Source organism: Arachis duranensis, chromosome 3 (assembly GCF_000817695.3).
Source record: "Arachis duranensis cultivar V14167 chromosome 3, aradu.V14167.gnm2.J7QH, whole genome shotgun sequence".
Taxonomy (NCBI): Eukaryota; Viridiplantae; Streptophyta; class Magnoliopsida; order Fabales; family Fabaceae; genus Arachis; species Arachis duranensis.
In genome coordinates, this window is record NC_029774.3 from 6,937,898 (window position 1) to 6,960,292 (window position 22,395).

A 22,395-nucleotide genomic window follows, 5' to 3' on the forward strand; every position below is an offset into this window, starting at 1 on the left:
CCAACATTCCAACTACATGTACCACACTCCCTCCTAAAAAAGATGCATAGAAATATCTTCAATCTTTGCTTCTTTCTCAGTAAAACCAGGTTGTTGCATTTCCCAAATCCAATCCTAATGCGTACTCCCTTCTGAAATCATTCTTCGTCTCGCAGCTTCGCTCTCCTCATTCCCCCTCTCCGTTCATTAATTGGAAGATGAAATCAAATTCCACCAAAAATTTTGGTACTAACTGGGACTGGGTGGACCCTCAAGTCTTAAACACACAGTCCTCCATCACCAGCCCTTCCAACTTCCTTCAACCCGCACTTGATCCCTCTACTGTTTCATTTCTACCTTGCACTCCCTCTGAGCGCGTTTGTTTCTCAACCCTTCATCTCCATGATCATAACCATGATTTCTTCTACCTCTATGAGATCATCTTCACCCACTTCGGTCTCAGACTTCCTTTCTCCGATTTCCAACTTCAGATCCTAAACGCCATCAATGTCGTTCCCACTCAACTTCACCCCGAAGCTTCGAGAATCTCTGTCAATCCTTTCGTCTTGCTCCCAGTGTTGCCGCTTTCTTCTACTTCTTTCAGGTAGTTAAAGATAAGGAAAAGATGAGTTGGGTTTCCATTCGTGCGCATGAAGGACAAACCAAAATCCTTGTTTTCGAATCAGTTCTTCCGAGTTGAAGGTAGAATGGGCTCAGCATTTCCCTTCTTCGCGGGTGAAAACAAGAAGCCAAAGCTTCCACTGTACTGGACACGGATGATACAGTCTCCCAAACCACCTCAATGTTCAAGCTTGTCTCCTTCGGAGAAAGAACCACTCCAATGTGCCTTTTACTTTCCCCTTAACACAAAAATAAGCCCTTTGCGTAAGCGCATTTAAGTATTTCCGGTTCAAACTGTGATTATAACTTTATCTGCTTCGCTACCATATGGTCTAAGTGCTGTTTGTTGCAGATGTCCCTACTACTACTACTACTACTACCACCACCAGCAGTCAAAGAGATTAGAGGCCTAAAGAAAAGCCTTATATCGTTATTTTGTAGAAAGACCATGGTTTTACTTAACCAGTACTCTTTATTTATTTTGAAAGAAAGAATTGTTAAAAAATGATTTGATGGCAAGTATGGCCTGTATGATTTTGTTACACAAGTATGGCAAGTATGGCCACATTCTAGTTGAGACATCTAATGCTGTTACTATGGAGGATTTGTATCATCTGTGGCATCTCGTGCTGGACAATGATGACAGATCGCTCCTAATATAGAGAACAGACGGTATGATATATTTTGCTTATATCCCTAATATGTCGAGTTTTATTCCCTGCTTCGTTTTCAACTTGACATGCTCTGATGCAATTGAAGTTTGTGTCAATATAAGGTCTTGTGTTTTCTTGCAACTTATCACTTCAGATAGATAACATAACATCTCCTGCCCAGTCAAGTTTGCAGTACAATATCTGCACATAGAAAACTTGCAAGATTTGGTTATGCCTAATCCTTCAGTAAAAAAACTTGTGTAAGCCTGTATATACCATGACTTTGTGTGCAGTTTTTGTTCCTTCGTTCATCATGTTCTTGGGTAAATCAAGTTCCAAACTTGTCAATTTTTGGTCAACAATTGAGTTTCCAAGCTAAATGGCATTTGCTCAAATCTTTAGCATCCATTCGTTTCGAAAGTACATATCATATTGTGCTACTTATCAAAGTCAAGTTTGCTGAGGTAATTGGCAAAATAATTTAAACAAAATGAAATTTTAAATCATCATTAAGGATATAGGCCAACAAGAGAATGTCACGTGATATGACAAATCTTAAGGAACATTAGATGCTCACTGTCACACAAATACACAACAAAATTCTTTGGTACATTCTGAATGTTTATGGTGGAATTTTATAAAATTATCATAGATAATTCAAAGCTTTTGTAAATATTTAAGATAGCTAACTACTGAAGAGGCTATGTAAATATCATGGTGTTAAACTGTTAGGAATTTCTATGATAGTTTATTATACTGCATTTGCATTTGGACATATATTTCTACTTAGTGATATAAGTTAGGGATATATTTAAACATGATTCGATTCAAATTGTATAAATTGATCGGATCAAATTGGGTCTAATAATTATAATAAAAACAATTAGATTTATTATTATTGCTATAATAAATTAATTTTATTCTGATTTGTTAAAAAATAAATTATTAATCGATTTAATAAAAATGTCTAATAATATTATAACATATGTAAACGTCTTAAAAAAAAAATATCTTTAGTATTTTTATCAAAGTAGTCACCTTATTCAAATAGTATAGTAAAATTGTAATTCTATTAGTTCATTTTTTTTGGGGTCAAACATAGTTTCAATCAAACATGCATGGCAACTCAACTTGAAACAAAGAATATATATGTATAAAGTATTAAGAATATTAATAATCGAAAAATAAAAATAAAAATAAAAGAAAAGAAAACTTGATGCTTATCATTCATCCTGTACTTTAATATATAACCATCATGGCATCAAGCCATCAACTTACAAATAAAGAAAAATGAAAGAATAGAATAACTCATGCCGGAATCTAATGACACAAGATCTTCCCTTCTATACATTTAGAAAGTACCAATAATGAAACAAGATTATCATTTTCTTTGAAAAAGGAACCTTATCACTATCAATGTATATATCATCACAATTCTAAAGTCAAATACTTCGTTTACCATTTCACAATATAATATATACTACAAAAATACAAGTGATAAGACTTCTTTTTTAAGTTTGTTGTCAACATGCAAATTATTTTAGTGTGTCGTTTATAAAATAATGTACCTTTACAAATACAACAATAGTATATAATAAAAGCATACTCTAAATCGCTAATCATATTTCAGAGAACCGATATTAAATCTATATAAATCATGTGTATAAATTTTTTTTTTACATTTTTATCATATAGGAAGCAAGCTAAGCTCACTAGTCACAACAAATTTTAGACGAGTAATCGTTCATATATCCTTTTAGCAATTATTTAAAAAATATAAATTAAAATAAATAAACAATGTGAAAGAAGAAAACAGTTCTATACACTTTGTAGAGTAATAATATTTCAAAATAAGAATAAAAGATAAATAAGTAATATAAGAAAAAGTTTCTCAATCAAAAATTTGTTTTATAATCAAATAGGTGAAATTATTTGAAAATTTTTAATTATATAGTTAACTAGTTGAAAAATAAACTAGTTATATAAAAAAATTAAAACAAATTTCTATTACTCTAATTTTTCGAATTTTAAAATAAAAAAAAAGTTAACTGAGTTGGTTTATATTATATTTAATTTTCTAAAATTTTTTTATAATTATTAATACAATTAATATAAAAATAATTATTTTTACTCACATAATATTATATAATTAGATATATTTATAAAATTATTTATACGGAAAATACATTAAAATTAAATTTTTATTTTTATCTGAATACATCCTATTAATAAACACCTAATTGAAATTATTAATGGTTCTTTTTTCTATATACGACGTCACAAAACCGTCGTTTGTTCCTATCCACTCACAAAACGACCTACCGTTTCACTCTTCTCTCTCTCTCTCTCTTTCTTTGAAGGTCACAACTCACAAGTCACAACTCAGAACCCAACAAAAGACCAGAATACGACGATTTCATTTTGGGCAAAAAATTGTAGATAAGAATCCCAACACACCGTAGCACCCTCTTCCCTGTAATCCAGGTAAATTCTCTCACCAACACCTTTTCTTATTCATGCTGCTTCTATAAATTGTTCCTTCATCAACAAGACATTCTTTTTTACCATTTGATCACGAAAATTTTCTAAACACTTGAATAGTTTTGATTCCATCCAATACCCAATTCTGCATGCAAAATTATTGTCTTACTGTTTCAAGTTCCAATCTTTATGGATTAATTGAAATGGGTTTTGGTGCTGTTCCCATGTTAATTTTCATTTTTGCTTGATCCTAGCTCATTGTTAGTTCGGCAAATTGGTTCTGGGTTTGAAAATTTGAGCTTTGTGCTTTAAAAATACTAGAGTTGAAGCCCTAGAGTCGCTTAAATTCCATGTAAGTTAGGTTTTGTGTGTGACCCATTGGTCAATGGAGTAAAATTGATGATCTATTTAATCCTAAATTTGTATTGTGATTAGCTACTTGATTTTACATTGTTAGACATATTGAAGCTTTGCAAGTAACTGCATGAATGTGCTTTGTTGTAAAGGGTTTTTGAATTGATGACATGGTATTCGTGATTGAAATCAAATAAGTTTTTAACTCAGGAGTCAGAAAAATTAGATCTTGACCTTTTCCTGCTTGATAGCTTTAGTAGATTATCTTGTTACTAGAAATTGTTGATTTTTTGTGGCCCTCACCAGTAATAGATTTCATTGAGATGTTCCTGTGTCTATTGCTTAAAAATCATAGACCAGAACACTGCAAACGGTTTTAAATGGGAGAAAAAAAAATCTTGAGAGGGTTGTAAATACAGCTGATTATAACTGAATAAACTGATAAGCGCCACATGACCGAGTTACTTTGAGTTTAGGTTATAATTCTGTGAAACTAAATTTTGTTATCTAGAATGTGTTCAGATGTGGCTAAAATTGATGCTTGAACTGTAATCTGATTATTATGGTTTGTCTCCTCCAAAGTAGAACCAAATAATGTAACCTTTGGTTAATTTACTTCATTTTTCAATCTTATGTATCTGCAGCATCTAATTTGAACCAATGGATGGTACAGCTGCAAGAAAGTCTCAAAAGGCTGACCGAGAAAAAATAAGGAGGGATCGACTCAATGAACAATTTGTAGAACTTGGCAGCATTTTGGGTAGGTACCTCCACCATCTTACTTCTGAAAATAAGAAAAATTGAGTAGACTACCAAAACTTCCATGGCTTCTTGGCATATTCTGTTAATTTGTTGCTATTCTTCCTGACTTTCTAATGATTTACATAGGGACTCCTTCATTAAATAATCTACTAATAGCGAAGTTGAAAGCACTCGCAATTATTCACTTGTTCAGAATTCTCCACGTATTTTTTTTCTATAAAATACTTCCCTTCTTTGAACCCTGCATTCTGTATATGAATTAGAAATTTAGTTGTTTTGTTTTACTTTTCTCTCGGTACTGGTTTTCCCATGAAGAACTTTAGTGCAGCTGTTGTATGTTTTAGGAACAATCAATTTTGCTTGTGTTTTCAAATTTGTATAATGTTAGTAATACTTTGTAAAGAAATAAGTTGGAATTTATTATTTTCAACTTGACATCACAGAAATTATATGCTGATGAATGGATCAGAATTTGTTGCACGTGGTTTCTTTATAATTTATTCATATGCTAGTCATTTGATGCTAAGAACAGATGAGATGGCACTTCTCTTAAAATCACTATCTAAATTTCAGACCCTGATAGGCCTAAAAATGACAAAGCAACCATTCTTGGTGATACAATTCAATTGCTGAAGGATCTTACTTCTCAAGTTGGTAAACTCAAAGATGAATATGCTGCACTAAATGAAGAATCTCGTGAAGTAATATTTTCTCTTCTAGATTTGATGCATTCATTACCTGAAAACGATAAAGGAATAATTTTATCATATTCAATTTTCAGTTGGCTCAAGAGAAAAACGATCTCAGGGAAGAGAAGGCTTCTCTTAAAACAGATATTGAAAACTTGAATAATCAGTATCAGCAGCGACTGAGGAACATGTTTCCTTGGACTGCAATGGATCATTCAGTTATGATGGCTCCACCATCATACCCATACCCAATGCCAATGGCTGTCCCTCCGGGTTCAATTCCCTTGCAACCATACCCATTCTTTGCTAATCAAAATCCGTCTGTCATCCCTAACCCCTGTTCAACATTTGTTCCTTATTTAGCACCAAATACCCTTGTTGAACAACAATCTGCCCAGTATGTATCTCCACCGTCTCATCCAGGTACTCGGTCCCATTTGTCAAGTAAACATGACACCAGAAACAAACCACCCAGGGATAGGGAGAGCAAAGCAGAAAAAAGTGAGGCTTCAAATGATGTCACCACAAACCTTGAGTTGAAGACTCCTGGATCTTCTGCAGATCAGGTTAGCGTTGTTTTCTCAATATGGTAACTATTAACTAATGGCTGTTATTGAACAAGTACTGTATTCAAGTGGTGTTTTGTGCTTGAATTTCGGGTTTTGCAGGATTTATCGTCAGGAAAAAGGAAATGCAGCAAGCCATTGAGGTCAGAAGGGAGTTCATTAGGTAGGTGTTCATCGTCACATAGTGTTCAGGACAGCTCATCAAGTAGTGTCGATGGTAGCAGAAAGGCTAACGAATGAAAACGGACTTATTTATGCCTCCCTGTAATCCCTTTGGAATTTTTCATTGTTCACCTGCTGGAACAACCCTGAGTTGGTTTTTGTTCTCAGCAGGGTGTAATGTAAATGTAAATACTACCTAATTGATGTACCAAGAGAACATATATTACCCAATTCAATGAATCTTAAAGTTTCTCTTGTTGGAGAAAAGAGATTGGCAGGTCTTGTTGCTGTGTTTCTATTTTATTGTTGTTGTATGAGGAAATTTACCACTGGTTAATCCCAATAGCAAGAGAAGGAGACTCCATCTATTTCAAAACGTTTAAGGGAATAATTTATATAATTGTAAAATGGTGGCCTATGGTCATAAAAAGGACCAACTGAACAAGCAAAAGAATGGTGGGTCATAAAGCCAAAGACACACTTGCTCAGGCCTCTTGCAAGGGTTGTGAGCTCTTAGTTATACAAGAAATTATGCATATATAATAAGCCTAATTTTGGATGATGTTTAAATGATCATTTATATATATATAATAAGCTAGATCAAGATAGGCCTAAGTATTGGTGGTTGTGCTTTTGTGTTACCCTTTCTAATTCACTATTCAAAATTTCTTGGGAGTATAAAGCCTCAATGTTGAAGGTAACTGAAGAGTCCCTTTTTTGACCTCCAAGTGTGTGATTGTTCTCATCCTTCCCAATCAAGAAACTACTCTTGGAAGATGCAACCATTGTACAAAGCAAAACCCTGTTGGTAGGACACAACAGAAGTTACACTCAAAGAATATATGCCAAATCCAACCATCAGAAGCAAACTAAAAGAGTCCAATCACCTCTTATATAATAAACCTCGGATTACATGCACTGGTGTGCTTATGAGTGAGTGACAAAAAAGAAAAAAATGGGGTGGTTCTACACAAAGAAGAAAAAGCACAAGAGTGCAGAATGGAAGCAGCAAGGCACTGTTTCGTTTTCTCCAACTCTCCATTTGCTCATGCTACTTGGCATTGTCATTAGCTTGTTATGGCTTTCCCATTTCAGGGATTTCATTTTCAACCAGTAGAATAACAAGCTGCAATGTCTCCTTTGAATGCAGCCATTTTGCACATGATGTTGCTTTTGTTGATTTATTATCGTAAATGCTTTGAAGTTTGAACCACTCTTGACCCCAGAAAATTCTTATGTTACTATACTACAAAAACTAGAATTCTAGCTTTGGATTCAACTTTTGTTGGGAATTTTCTCTTCTTGTTTACATGCAGTTTTCATATATGCTACTGAGTTAATTTATTCCATGAACTTGTGGAAGGTTGGAAAATGAACTCCATGTAAAAGAACATTGTTCATATGAAGGGAGGTTTAACTACCTAACAAGTCAATGCTTTGTTCTTGCTTTTTGTTCCTGTAATCTTGTTGGATCAATAAGTTCAAGTGAGAAGTTTTGCAAATTCATAGAATGACTGAAGTAAGTCTCACTCTATGATCTCAGATTATTTTATTGCATCCTTTTATCACTTTTAAGTTTTTTCACCTTAAAAGAAGTAAACCCATGTTACTATGTTAGGAAGGACAAACAATATGAATATTTTGGGAATTGAAAACTCTAATTTTCTTTATCACCAATCACTCAGTGTTCTTCATAATAATTTCCAATAACTTCAGACTGAACTAGTGAAGAATATACATACAAAAGCACCTTCTACACTATTCATATAAAAAAACAAAATACAATCTCCTAAAAAAACAAGCATCTAAAGTAGGAGTTCCAAATCAAACTAACCAACCAACCAAGATAGTTGGTTCAAGTAATATATGTATGCTTGATTCCCCTTGAATTGTCTTTAAGTGGTTTGGACTTAAAATCAAACAAACCAGTTATCACGAAAAATGGATTGATATTGCATCAATATAAGCAACACAACAATCAAGGCAGCCACACCCCATGGCGAGCTCCCCTCCAAGGATCCCTGGGTGGTTCTCCGGCGTCTGTCCCAACCGGAGAACCACTCAGTGTTTTCCATTGATGACAACCAACGAACTATGAGTATAAGCAGAACTGGAGTGGCAAATAGTAACCACCCCAATTGCACTTGAGCACTTTCAACAACTTCTTCATATGAAAAGTACCATGAAACTCCAAGGAAGATTAGGATCAGTGCTAGGATCAGCAGAACAGGATATGGCAGGGGACTCAGAGTGAACCCATCAAAAACAGAGGATCCTCTGTTTCTATCACCATAAGCCATTGAAATTTTTATGACCCTTTTGAGTATATTACAATTCAGAACTTGAAAAAGTTAACAGCTTGCAAAATCTGCATCAAATATTAGAGGATGTTAGCAGTTGATGGCACTTGTGTATTTATTTATTTGACATCTTTTACCAACAGAAGAACCAAATATATGAGTTTTGTGATTTGGTAGGTTACTTACTTTTTGAGCTGAATTTGTGCTCTATGATACTCCAATCTTCACTGTCTGATCTTTGGAGCCAGAAATGCTATTTGTGTTTGTCTTTAGCAGAAAACTTAGTTGGTAGTTCATATAAATATTAGGAAGGAAATTAGTATTCTAAATAAAGTTATTAACTTTTGTTGTACAAATAATATTACTCCTAAGTTCTTAGGAGTATGGAACTAATTGATTATTTTATTCAATACATGGGAGATTGTAAAGAGGTACAGCATGCAAAACAAGGGTGATGTTTTGAATGGAAGCAGGAAGGCACTGTTTCTTTTTCTCCAACAAGCTGCAATGTCTCCGTTGAATGCAGGCATTTTGCACATGATGTTGCTTTTGTTGATTTATTATCGTAAATGCTTTGAAGTTTGAACCACTCTTGACCCCAGAAAAGTATAAATCTTCTGAATGCCACTAAATATAATAATACAATAACACTAAATTCATGTAATTTAATCCAGTATTACTATAATTCAAGGAGATTATCCCATATATCAAGCACACTCTAATTATTTTATTAGAATATTCAAAAATTTCTCTTGAAAGGGTAACTTCCTATTTAATATATGAGGCCTACATTCATGCATAACTCATAAATTGCAATCAGACTGTTTTTTATCAATTCAGAGAGAAGGCTCTATTCACACCAAAGAACAGAACAAGAACTATTTGAATAATTAGCTAAAGAACAGAACAAAACAATTATTAAAGAGATTGAGAGGGGTAATAATAATGGAGAATTATAATAATGAGGAAATCCCATCAGCACCATCAACACGAGCCACACGAGGGACTCCAGGTGCACCTCTCTTCGGAGGTTTCAGATCCATCAACAATAATGGTGGGGTCTTAGTAAAAAATCACTCCTTTCATAACTACCTTTTCTTGTAACTGTTTCCTCAACTAATTTCAAATTTGTATGATTAGGTATCAGCAGAGTTCCTCGGCACATTTATGCTGATGTTCGCCGGAACAGCGGCGGCCATAACCAACGAAAAGACCAATGGATTGGAAAGTCTATTGGGCTGCGCTGTCGTCACCGGCCTTGCGGTGACGGTGATCATCCTGTGCACCGGACACATATCCGGTGCTCATCTGAACCCCGCTGTCACCATAGCATTTGTCACCATATCACGAGTTCTTACATTCTTTCATGGGAAGTGTTTCAAAGCAGCAAAGAAAATAGTGACAGCAGGGTTGAGATGAGCACCGGATATGTGTCCGGTGGAGAGGATGATCACCATCACCGCAAGGCCGGTGACGACAGCGCAGCCGATCAAAGTTTCCAATCCATTTGTCTTTTCGTTTATTATTGCCGCCGCTGTTCGGGCGAACATCAGAATAAACGTGCGATGAACTCAGCTCCCACCTGATCATACAAATTTGAAATTAGTTAAGTGAGGAAACAGTTACAAGAAAAATTAATTAGTTATAAAAGGAGTTGAGAGATAGTTAGAGATGTGGCATACGTGCATAGTATCAAGAAGAATAGAAGGAAATGGCAAAGAACAAGAGACTTTGGGTAAGGCACCCTCTTCACACTTGCCATTCTTCATTATAATTACTCTTCTTGCTCTCTTTAATAATTGTTTTGAGAGAGAGATAAAGAACTTGAGATATACGGAGAAGTGTGAATGAATGGAGAAGTGTGAATGATTGGAGATATATAAAGAACTTGACATTTAAAATTATTCTATCTTATATTTAATTTATTACCAAATACATATCAAATTTTTATTTTATTTTTATCATTTATCTTATATAAAATAATTTTAAATTTCACTTGATCAGTATCAAAATTTAATTAATGACAGTAACTTTAGACTTTAGAATTTTTAATAAAAGTCATTTCAATTTAAAATGCCTATACATCAAATATGCTAGTTCTCTATTATATGTCAACAGTTAGCAATAACAACACTAGATTTTAAATCATCAAAAACAATTAAATTGTTGATTAATTACTCTTATGAAAAAATAAATATTAAAAGTAATTAGATAGAATAGGCAGATTATCTTATAAGAATAATAGTTAAATAATATCATGACATTATAATGGCTAATTGACATAGTCAATATATAATTTTCGAAATTGAATCTTGTGATTTAATTAGTGTCAACTGAAAAATAATTAACGAGCGCTCTCTATATATATTATTTACGGATGAATATTGATGATCTTTGCATTACTTGAAGAAAAAAAATATTGAATACGACCTTGGCCTAAGTCACATGTCATCATCGTATTCTTTGTTATGTTGTCTAATTTTGGTGGGTATAAAGCATCAAATCTACATATTGGTGACTCATCAAATGTAGAGATACAATTCAATAGTTGCATGTATTATTATTATTATCACCATCACGTGTGTATTGTCAATTCGTTGTTCACATTATTGTACTTGAATCGTCAATTTTTTACCAAATATATGATGTCCTAACTTTACATATAAAATAATTATGGTGGCAAAGTTGGAAATAAAATTATACAGGAGAAGATATATATAAGGTTACTTTACTTGATCTAAGAGCTATGTAAATATGATATATATAAATAATATTTTTTTGTGACTATATATATAAAAAATATGAAAAGAAAAAGAAACGACAACCTATTTTTTTAAGCTTTAAGAAAAAGAAACATATGCATTAAGCCTAAAATAAAGATTTTAACTAAATTTTTTTAAAAAGTATGAATTATACATGATGAATTTATATTTTTATTTTTTTTCTATTATAAAAAATACTCTTTATTTTTAAAAAATATTTTATCATAATCAATAAGACTTATAATTTCTAAATTATTATAATTGGTCAGTTCACGTGAAAAAAGAAGGAGACAAACATTGAAATGAAGGCAACCTATATTACTATCTATATCTAATTAAAGGATGTTTTTATACCAATAGATATAGTGAGATTTGAAGAGAATAATTGTAGTAGAATAGGGTAAACAAAGAACGTAGAAGAACTACCTTCATTTTACGCTTTTTGACTGCAAATAGATAGAAGAAAAAAATCGACACTAATCATATTACTTAATCAAATTGAAATTAATAGATACTAATTAAAATATTATTTATAAGTCTAATGTCTTAATTTTCTGTCATTGTCAAAATGTGTAACTCTATTTTCATTACAATAATATTATATTGTTCTAAGCAGTTGGTGGATATTTTTAGTTTATGTATCATCTTTCTAAAAGATATTTTTCTCAACTACTTTACCTATATTTGCTATATGTATAGCTATTTAAAGTACTTATAAGATACACGCATGCTTCTCTTTAATTTTCGGAAGGTTAAAAGGAATAATATTTGATTATTTCCATAGCTTTCTGTTACTTTTTTAATAAGACTTCTTTCATTTAAAAATCAGTTAGCAGTGCTATGAATATTTCTTCTGCAAAATCTAATGATGATCTTATACACAAAAACACTTTTGTTCAAAAGATTAAAGTGTTTACCGTCTTAATTAATTTTTTACTATCTTACACTTTGTTTTCTGTGGAGTTGAGAGTAAAATAAATCGGCCATTTTCAATGCATCTAGCTGTATGATTGAGTGTTCATAACACATTCAATGAAATGTAATGTCATTTGCTTTAACAGGAAACTGCTAAACATGTACCTTAATAATGCCTTTTTCTATATTTGTGAATGTAGTCAGAAACAGAATCCCTTAGCTTGAACCATGTGATGTTCTTAAGTTCACTGTCGGTGAGCCTAGCTTAGAAAATATACAATACCAACATTTATATGTATATAATTATAGGAAAGTTTTTAGATGTACTAAACCACTTTATTAGAAATCTGCTATTCCATTATTTATAGGGGTCCAGATGTGGGCTAATTTTTTTTTATATGGAAAAAATATTAGTGTTTTTATTGAAAATGAGAGTATTTGGTGTAATTACAGATGGATGAATTTTTTAGGTGGAAAGTCAACACATGGGGAACGTGTTGCAACACGTGGCAGCATCTTAGCCAACACGTGAGGGTATGTTGGACAATGTCTACAATATTATAAAATACTTTAAATATCAATATTCAACTAAAATACCATCTCTCTTTCCATATTAAAAATAATTATTAAAATATTATAATGAACATGATTAATTGTCAGAAATCTACAATATACTCCATAAAAAAGGAGTGCAAAGAAAATCTTCAACCTGTGATACCCTTATCCAAAAGCACCATGTTGTCAATTATCCTTGTGTTTTCCTAAACGCATCAAGCCATTGTCGATAGTGGGAAGCCGGTTGCCTAACTGCCTGGGGAGCCGATTGAAAAATATTGGGTTAAGAATTTTTTTTTAATGGTTTGATGGACCTTGGATATGGAAATAAAATATTGTGTGTAGATTATTGTAATTTGTAACAGTAATGGGTGTATTGTAATAAAATATTAATATTTTGTGATTATTTTAGTCTAACTTAATTTAAAAACAACAAGTGTTTTTTGGGGACAATTTAAAAACAACAATTTATATTAGGTCAATTCAATATATATAATTTTGTAAATTTTATATAATAAATTCATAAAATATTATTTTTAAAGATTATATTTAATAATTATATAATATTTATATAAAAATTATTTTAAAATAAAAATAACATTATATAATATAAAAATATAACACTATTATAAAACATAACTTCACCCAACCAATCTGAGTCAATTCGACAAAATCTTTTGGTTTCAGACTCTTGAATGCCCTATATTCAATATTGTAATTAAAAAATTATAAATTCTTTTTAAAAAAAAAGTAAACTACATTTACATGGTAATATTACATACAATAGTTTATTCTTTGGGGCTAAAATCTTAGTTTACTATGTAAACTCCAAAAGGAGCCAAGTTTATATACCATTTACCAAGAACACCCAAAAGCCTAAACTCATTTATCGCTTTCCTTTCTTCTCTAGGTAATACGATTGGATTTCATATATTAACTTGGTTGCTGTGCATTTGGACTTAAGTTTCTAACTTTCTATGCCTAGTGGCCTGAGCTTGTTACAACCAGGTTCTCATTTCTTATATTAAAACCTATGTTGGCTGCTTTAACTAGAGAAAAAACAAGTCAAGCAAAGTAACTAGTGCAGAGGAAAAATATTAGCAGCAAATAAAACTCCGAGACACATAGCTCCACCTGAAATAATTCAATTACACAAATATGCAAAGACATATTACTACAAAATCTAATTATAGATTAGCCACATTAATCAGTGAGTTTAAGGTGTGAATTTTTTATGACCTGAACTTGAATTTTGGAGTCAACTTGGCTTAATTTACTCTCATCTCTAACTTTAAATGAAATGTGTAAAGAGTTTATAAATGATTGTAAGTGGTTGATTTGATAGAAATCATTGTATATACTTATTTTTCTACATAAATATCTATTTAATATATAATACTTATGCAGTTCAGTCCCCGAAGCAAAGAACAGTATTCCCTCCAATTTAGCATCATCCCTGGTAACGACAGGTGGCAGGCAAAGAACAGTGTTTCTTCCAGTATGCCTTGAAGCGGGAATTTTTCCGCGCAAATCCATCTCAAATTCAAATTCCCTCTCTTCCCTTTTACGTTTGGTGATTGAACATTAAGAAGCAACAAAAGCAAAGAAAACAAAACTTCAGGGATCTTCATCATCGCGAAGATCATCTTTTATGAGGGAGATTTGCTACTTGCAACTGAAGAAGAGGCTATTTTAGGACGAGATATCTCCACCATTTCAAATTCATTCCCTTTCTCCTCTTTACTCTCAAGTCTCACCAGATTTCAACTCCCCAAAACGTAGCTTCCACTTCAAAACAAACCCTAAACCCCTTGATACTCCAATTCTTGCTCCGCCATTTCACTCGGCACCTACAAGCTCAACATCTTGCTCCGCCCTTTATCTTCGTGTGACCTTGATTGGTGACTCTATTCATGCTATGTAGCCAAACATGGGTCAAGGAGAAGCTGTACCTATATCTCATTGTTGCATAAAAATCTAATATAGGATCTGTACTCTGAGACTCCTACGAAGAAATCTGACTTTGGAGATCACTGGAAGCTTGGAATCGAGGATGGTGCGAAGCCTCAGGTGTACAATGAAAAGCATGAGAAGCTGTTATCTGCTGTGGCTGGGGTGGGAGACGGTCGTGGTGGTTCATAGTGGTGCCACAGATTGTGTACATCCTGAGCGGCACAAACAGGGACGCGTGGAGTGGGTTCTCAATATAGGCCTTTGAGAATCTCTGGGGATTCGTTCGTCTCTCCCTTACATCTGCGGTTATGCTCTGGTATCAAAATTTAAATTAATTTATTTTTTGTTGTTTTGTTTTTTATTTTTATCGTTTGAAAAAAAACTCTCTTGGTGATCTGCTGCATGAAGCATATGAGAGACAACACTCATGTTTTGTATTAGTAGATCAGAGCCAAATTCTTTAAGAGGAGATAGTATTGTCTCTTCCTTAAGAAATTATGCTTTCTATATGTTAAGGAGATGCAAAAGGATTCGGATCTTCTGATGTTTTAAGTTGTGTTGCAATCTTTACCATTAAAAGATAAACATTCAATTTTAATGGCAAAAGTTGAAACATGACCAACAACATGGAAAGAGAATAGCATGAGAAGATCCAAATGCAGCAACAAAGAAAGGAAAGGAAACAATAATGTGTACTAGAGTGTTCTGAGTGTAGCACCTGTGATGCACGAACATGATAGTTGCAAAATCATTGAAAACTTTTGAAATGGTTATCTGGTCGTCTTTGACATTTGCTTGATTTCCATCATTTTGATTATTATTCCACCCACAAATTAGGACTAAAGAGGTGTCTCTTAGTGTTATTTTAATTATTACTCCAATGCATGTTGGCATGTGTGGTTTAGGATGAAAAAAATAAGATACTGTAATGGGGAAAATGGTAAACCCATAACCATTTATAAATTTTTTAACTGAAGGTTTGTTCTTTGCTTTGGAAATTAATGTACAATGTTGTTGTCAAAGTTGTCACCCCCTTTTCCAATTTGTTCTTTGTTATTTTTTTTTCGGTCTCATGTTAATGAATTTGAATTCTAAAACAATTTAGAGCATAGAAAACTTCATCTTTTATGAGCAGCAAGTGGAACATTGACTGTGCGACTTGAACTATTTGTAGTTGCCAAGACGAATAGAGATAGAGCTTCTTTGATTACTTGCTTCTTGGTGTTACTTTTAGTGCTAAGGTTTCACATGGATTAAGGGCTACTTTACCTGTTTGCTTACTCATTTACTCCCTCTGGAATGTTAGTTTCCCAACCGAGGTTTTACTTTATTCTGAATTTGATGGAAAAATTTTCTTTTTATTTTTTTGAAAGTTAGGCTTGACAATGGGATTATCTGCAAAGATATCTATGAAGATGTGAAAAAGTGACAATGTTTCGGATGACTACTGTGATATGGAGCTTGACGAGGTAAGTATTGGTGATGCAAGATTTCTAAAATATTTTACAAGTATAGTGGTTTATTATTTTCTATTTGTGATTGACTGTTGTTTTTGTGATGCAGATGGAGCATGCAAAAGATGATTTTGATGTCAATGATTATGGTGAGGAGGATGAGAAAGAACAAGGAGAAGAGGAAGAAGATGGAGAGGAAAGAACAATTGAGGAAGACCAAAGTGGATGGAATAATGATGAGATGGAACAACTTGAGATACAAATGTGCCAAATCAGGTTAGATACAGATGTCTGTCTATCCTATATTTGGGTTGAAATACCAATATAATTTTCTAACTTGCTTTAATGATTCTGTAGCTCATTATTTAATGTGAAATAGTTCATGTCAATTTACAAAGAGAGAAAGAGATGTATATGACAAGTTTGGCTACACCTATCAGAATAGAGAACAGAATAATGAATATATAGGTAAACTTTGATTTTTGCTATTATCTGAATTTGGTGGTTTATGGAAGGACTTAAAGCCAAGATCTATCTAATTGATTTCACCTCCAGGGATTCACCCTCGACTTAAAGCTAAGATCAAAGGTGTATTTGTGCTGAAGTTTAATGACAAGACTATTTTATGTTGTATTATCTGGCAAGGGTTTACACTATTGACACAATCTTAAAGGTGACTTTTCTATCTTTATTCTTTAATCTCTGATTCATTTTTAAATCTGTCTATAGGATTTGACTGAGAAATAAGGAAGAAGAAAAGGGTAGAACTAAAAATCTATAACAATAACGATTAATTATTAGTCACACTTTGAGCTTAGAAGAGATGCATTTTCCAAGTAATTGATAGATTGGATAGTTGTGTTAAATAAGAAGTTTCTTCTGTCCATAGGTTGGTCCATACTGTCGAATTTGGAAAAGTTACAACCAAAGACAAATGTGATGGCAAAGTTAAATGAGTTTGATATGTTCAGTAGATTAGATAAACATTAAGAGCATTCTTGGGTTTCAATTTCAGTCGGATATACTTTTCATACTCTGAATATAATGTGAATTAGACAAGTTAAAGCATGTTAATATTTTCTTTTACTAACTGTTGAACTGTTAAAAAAAATGTGGCAGATTACATAACCATTTTTTTTCATATTTGGAGACTTACGTGGCATCAAGTAGCTCATTGGACTTCAATCAATTCCATTAATCTGTTAATCCTTTTAAATACTAATTGTATTTCTTGGTTATCTTTAGATGAAAATATAATTGGAGATGAACTGTATTCCGCTATTATGCTTTAGAAGAGGTGGATCTCTGCTCAGATAATTTATCTGTATACTTTGTCCAAGTGTCATAATATCATCCATTTTTTTCCTTTCATAAATCTTAAATAAGAAGAGACAAAGAAACAATAGATCTGTTTCTCTTGGTTTTACTAAAAGCAATTAGGAAAAAATTTTTTACTTTTGTTAATGAATGTTTTTGCATTCTTTAGAGTGAGTCGACCTTATGGAAGTTGAAAATGAGGCTTCAGAAAATCAAAGGAAGAACTCAAGAGGCATAGGTGGCAATGAAAATCATAACAACAAAAGCAAGTATAATGCATAAAAAAAGGGGTAAATAAATGAAAATTTTATTTATTAAGAGATAGTATATAGAATTAATCAGGTATAAGCTCTTTTGGTTGAATTTTATATAATGATAGAACTATTCAATTTTTTATGATAATTTTTGCTGCATTTTTTCAAGGAAAATCAATTGGGTGTTCATTATTTGAATGCAAATTAAGATTTCAAAGATCAATGATTTGCTTATACATTTCTAGAATAATTTAGTAAAAATTAAATATGCTTTTTTGCAGCAAAATATAGGCTCTTATTTTATTTTACTTTACTTTTTATTCTGTAGCTTAATCAGCACTTTATTGCTGAGGCTACAAATGTGAATGCTAAATGTGCATAGTTCATCATTTTTGTCATGCATAACACTTCTAAATATGGGTGGCACTCTTGCATGTGTTTTAGCATTCAACTCATTTGTACTACCTCATAATTGATTTAACAAATATTCTCTTACTTGATGAACCCAACTATTTTCTTGCTTGATGAACCAACCAATCACGTTGGTAATCCTACCCTCCCTTATGAAAAGCCTTTTCTTTGTTTAGGTGCTGTTTTATTTGATGGATTTTTCTATTGGCTCACCTACAATTTTGACTTAAAAGATACGTGGATCAATTATTAGGAAATCAAAGTTGAAATTGACCTCAAAGACCACAAGGTTCATTTATATTGCCTATTTGATCTTTATCTTATGTGGTTGATGTTCTGATGGATGAGTTATTCTTATAAAATAGTTGAACTTGAAATATTGTAATCTAAGTTTAATTTTCTTTCAATGATTGATGTGGTTATGCTCTTAGTTGAACTATATTGTTATAAAATTAGTTTGCTATGGTGTTATTAGATTTCATTTGGTTGCTAAAGCTCATTGTTTTGTTTTAATGAAACATTAGATCAGAACTTTCACATTTAAGTATTTAACCGGCCAAGAAAGCTAACCAAATGAGCAGAATAATGATCACAACTTTCACATTTAAGCATTCTCTAACTCATGATTGACAATAATGTTTTCATGTTCTTTTGAATATTTTTTTTCAAGCTTTTTAATATTAATTTTCTGGATGAAATTGTCCTTTTTCATTCCTTCTTTGTGTTTATGTTCATTTGAAGCATTAAAAGATTCAGTAGCAGTGTAGTGTGACTAATTGAGAGCTAAGATGTGATTTTTTTATTAATATTTTTAATTAAGGCCGATATCATAAGAATAGTTATTATTTGAAGCTTTTAAGATTTTTCAAAAAGGATGCACATAAATGGAAGCTTTTTAGATCCTTTATGCATACAATTTTATTAATAACATGATCGGGGTCATGAACTATGTGTTAAAGTAATTGTAGAGATTTTTTTTTAATTTTGCTATAAAATACAAATTATTTGTTAAAGTAATAGAAATTTAAGTAATTATAATAATTTATTAGGTTTATAATTAAAAATATATATTTTAAAATATAGAATTTTATCTTTAGTTGGCCAAATCTATAAAGAAGTAGGAATAGTTAGCATTTTATTTATAAGTTCTAGCATTTATTTTCTATTGTAATTCATTAGACATATTAGTCGGATGAGTTTAGTTGCAAGTCATACTATCTTTACATCAATGGATATTTTTTGTCAATTTTAAAGACTTTAGGAAATGTTACAATAGACTCAGAGTCAAAGTTGATAGGAGGGATTAATTCGATAGTTCACGTAGATTCTTGATTGATCTGTTTTTTTCATGTTAGACCAAGAAAAAATTTTTATTTAAGTAACATGATTGTTTACAAATTGCAAATATGAACTATTGGTTATTTTCAGGACTAAATTTATTGATACAAAGTTATTATTTAACTAAATCTTTTTAAAGTTAGGACCTTAAGTGATCGTCACAAATTTTTTTGTGAATTATGTACATGAACCAATTCTTTGATATACTCTAATTAATGAAATCATTATTTTATTACTTTTTTTAATCTTTGAAGTCTATATTACTATTACTTTAATTGATATCCACATCATGAAAGAACATACCACTAAACCCAGTTTAATTCAATCTAACCATGGTTGTTTTTTCTAATTTTGATTATTTTATATAAGAGAGGTTGGTGAAAAATACTTTACTTTTCAAAATTATCAGAACTCAACAAAGATGTTTATAAGGTACAAATATCATTATATAATTTTGTCTTTGAATGAATAATTCTTAGTTCTTTGGTTTCATTTAGTGATTTTATAAAAGAATTTAGGACAAATGTTTAATTCTAATTATCTCACTAAATTTTTAAGATTTTATTATTTTTGTTTTAACAGTGTTTACCATAGATGTATTCTTATTAAATTGTGGGTTTGTATTCTTATTAAGCTTCATGCTTTGCTGTTTATGACAACAAATGAGTCATAGAGTATAGTTGTGAGAAATTGTGTTCTTGAACTCCTAAAGTTGTCGATATTTTTGAGAAAGCTAAAGAGTTTTTTGTTTCTAATTCATCACATTGCATGTATGAGTTTTATGTGCTGATTTTAGATTATTGTCAAGTCATTTCTTTTTCTTTTTGATGTATTGATGAAAATTGTGAACAATTTAGAAGGAAAAACTTTAGAAGTATGATCTCTCTCAAGCATGAAAAATACATGGGCGACTTAGCTGAAGGAAATGTAACACATGAGCATTTTTTTTTTCAAAGAAGATGAAAAGTGAAAAAAAATTGTTACTCTAGATTGGCTTTCTCTACACTTTTTTTTTCTCAAGTTAATATTTGTTTAGTGCAAAGTTCATTAACAAAATATTTTTGCATATTATGAGTTAAATTCTAAATGCCATTACTTGATTCATGTAGTGAGTTTTATATACTAAAAAAAAATTGTGTTATGAATAAGATTGTGCTTACATTGCTTACTTACTTTTATTTAATAGCATATTTTAAAATAATTCGTAGATTTTTAGTTTCCAAATTTGTAATTCTCATTTTCTCTATTGATTTGTTCGCTTATTTTAAAATTATCTGTATTGACTTTGACAATGTTTAGTATGATAGTGAAACTGTGAAAGTTATTAGCCAATTAAAGGATAGACATCTGAATTTAAGTTTTTTAAAAGTAAAGAAGGATATAGCAGATAAACAGACATATACATATTCATTTTTATGGAAATATATCAACAAATACAGGAAAGACAAATATTCCTGCACAAGAGCATTGTAATTCTTCTATATCTTAGTAAAGGAGATTTTTCAAAGGCTATAATTTCGGAGAAAGTCCAAGGAGAAATGTTCTTTTAATGTTGAAATGTTTAGCTGTTGCAGCATATGACACCAAAAGAAAATATACGAACAATACTACTAAAAATAGGTCTTTTAAACAAAAAAATGTAAATGGATAGATATATCTTTTTATTAGTAGTTATAATTTTTCTTACTTTTAATTTAAATTTATTCTCTAGATAATGTATTTGTTTGAGGTTATGAAAACACTTGATTTACTCTGGCCAAATTCAAATCCTATTTCAAAAACAACAATAATTGTCAATTTGATAATGAAGTAATTAAGGTTTTTTCTTTCCTTTTTCAATTTAATAAAGTTGTTTTTTGTTTTAAATATTCTGTGTATTATAGTTGTATTTAATTATTTAAATTTCATACAAGTTACTAATTACTCAATACTTCATGATACAAATATAAAAGAAAAAGTATTGTATATTTTCTATTTTAAAGTAAAAGTTTTTAATAACAGACATAACATGTTACTTCTGAATTGGTCATTTTTATTACTTTTATTATTATTGATACTTTTTTTTTGAATGTGTTAGTTTTTTCTATCTATATTTACAATTTATCTTCGTGTCTTCTTGAGTAAAACAAAAGAAAAATACAATTATGAAGTGAATATAAACTATATTTAAATTGTTAATTGGTGTGAAAAATAAAAGAGCACTATTAGTGTTTAGAAAAATAATATAATGTAATTTAATATAAATTACGTACTATGTTAATTTCTAATATTTGAGTTAAATAGCAGAAAATTTAGAACATCATTTATATTTTGATTGAATCACTTATAAATAACAACGTAACACAATAATTTATAGCATTTTTTTAATAGTTATCTTTTTTGCTTCCTTAAGAATTTTCATATACTTTTTCGAACAACATCAATGCTTTTTTATTTTTTATAACAAATAATATCCCAAATATATTTTATATTCACGTTATTATAGTCTTCATTTGTTTTGCCCGCGCATTGCGCGGGTATCTTGCTAGTACTAAATAATGAGAATCTACTATTATGATTTAGTGCCTGTATCATTCCTTACTAAATCTTGGTGATTAGTTAGATCTTAAAATTTCTATTTTCTTACTAAATGGTGATAATTGGTTTAGCGAAATTTGTGTTATTAAATTGTGGTACTATTATGATCTTTATGATAAATTTAGTACCCAGCCACCTATCACAATTTACTCATAAAAAAAGTTTTGGACGGGATGGATCTAAATTTTTTTTAATAAATTTTACAATCAAATATAATATTATATATTTAATAATATATATAATTATGATTAGTATTTTTTAATTAAAAAATATTAATAAATTATTGTCAAAT

At 31.0% G+C, this 22,395-nt stretch overlaps 4 protein-coding genes across 5 annotated transcripts in view; 3 read left to right on the plus strand and 1 right to left on the minus strand.

Moving 5' to 3' along the window:
• Positions 1–3,613: 3,613 nt before the first annotated feature.
• Positions 3,614–6,544, plus strand: LOC107477215 (transcription factor bHLH121). The gene is made up of 5 exons (XM_016097202.3): positions 3,614–3,737; positions 4,733–4,848; positions 5,424–5,551; positions 5,632–6,105; positions 6,208–6,544. Exons 2-5 carry the CDS (start codon positions 4,749–4,751, stop codon positions 6,343–6,345), a joined length of 840 nt encoding a protein of 279 aa, XP_015952688.1. The 5' UTR covers positions 3,614–3,737; positions 4,733–4,748; the 3' UTR covers positions 6,346–6,544.
• LOC107477252 (transcription factor bHLH121-like) overlaps positions 3,614–22,395 on the plus strand; it is a 98,729-nt gene continuing 79,947 nt past the window's right edge. Inside the window, exon 1 of the mRNA XM_052259216.1 lies at positions 3,614–3,737. The gene's annotated coding sequence lies outside the window, so the exon portion shown is untranslated. The remainder of the gene's footprint in view (positions 3,738–22,395) is intronic.
• On the minus strand, positions 8,003–10,420 carry LOC107477216 (uncharacterized). 2 transcript variants are annotated; one of them, XM_021137527.2, is made up of 3 exons: positions 10,250–10,420; positions 8,754–9,671; positions 8,003–8,635 (listed from the first exon to the last, which is right to left on the minus strand). In XM_021137527.2, the coding sequence occupies exon 3, from the start codon at positions 8,565–8,567 to the stop codon at positions 8,184–8,186; it is 384 nt and encodes a 127-aa protein (XP_020993186.1). In that variant the 5' UTR covers positions 8,568–8,635; positions 8,754–9,671; positions 10,250–10,420; the 3' UTR covers positions 8,003–8,183. The 2 variants fall into 2 exon arrangements, with proteins under 2 accessions (XP_020993186.1, XP_015952689.1); XM_016097203.3 differs by having other exon boundaries at positions 8,754–9,683; positions 10,250–10,410.
• Positions 9,513–14,941, plus strand: LOC107477236 (uncharacterized). Its single transcript, XM_016097218.2, has 4 exons — positions 9,513–9,626; positions 9,708–9,976; positions 14,207–14,297; positions 14,786–14,941. Exons 1-4 carry the CDS (start codon positions 9,513–9,515, stop codon positions 14,939–14,941), a joined length of 630 nt encoding a protein of 209 aa, XP_015952704.2.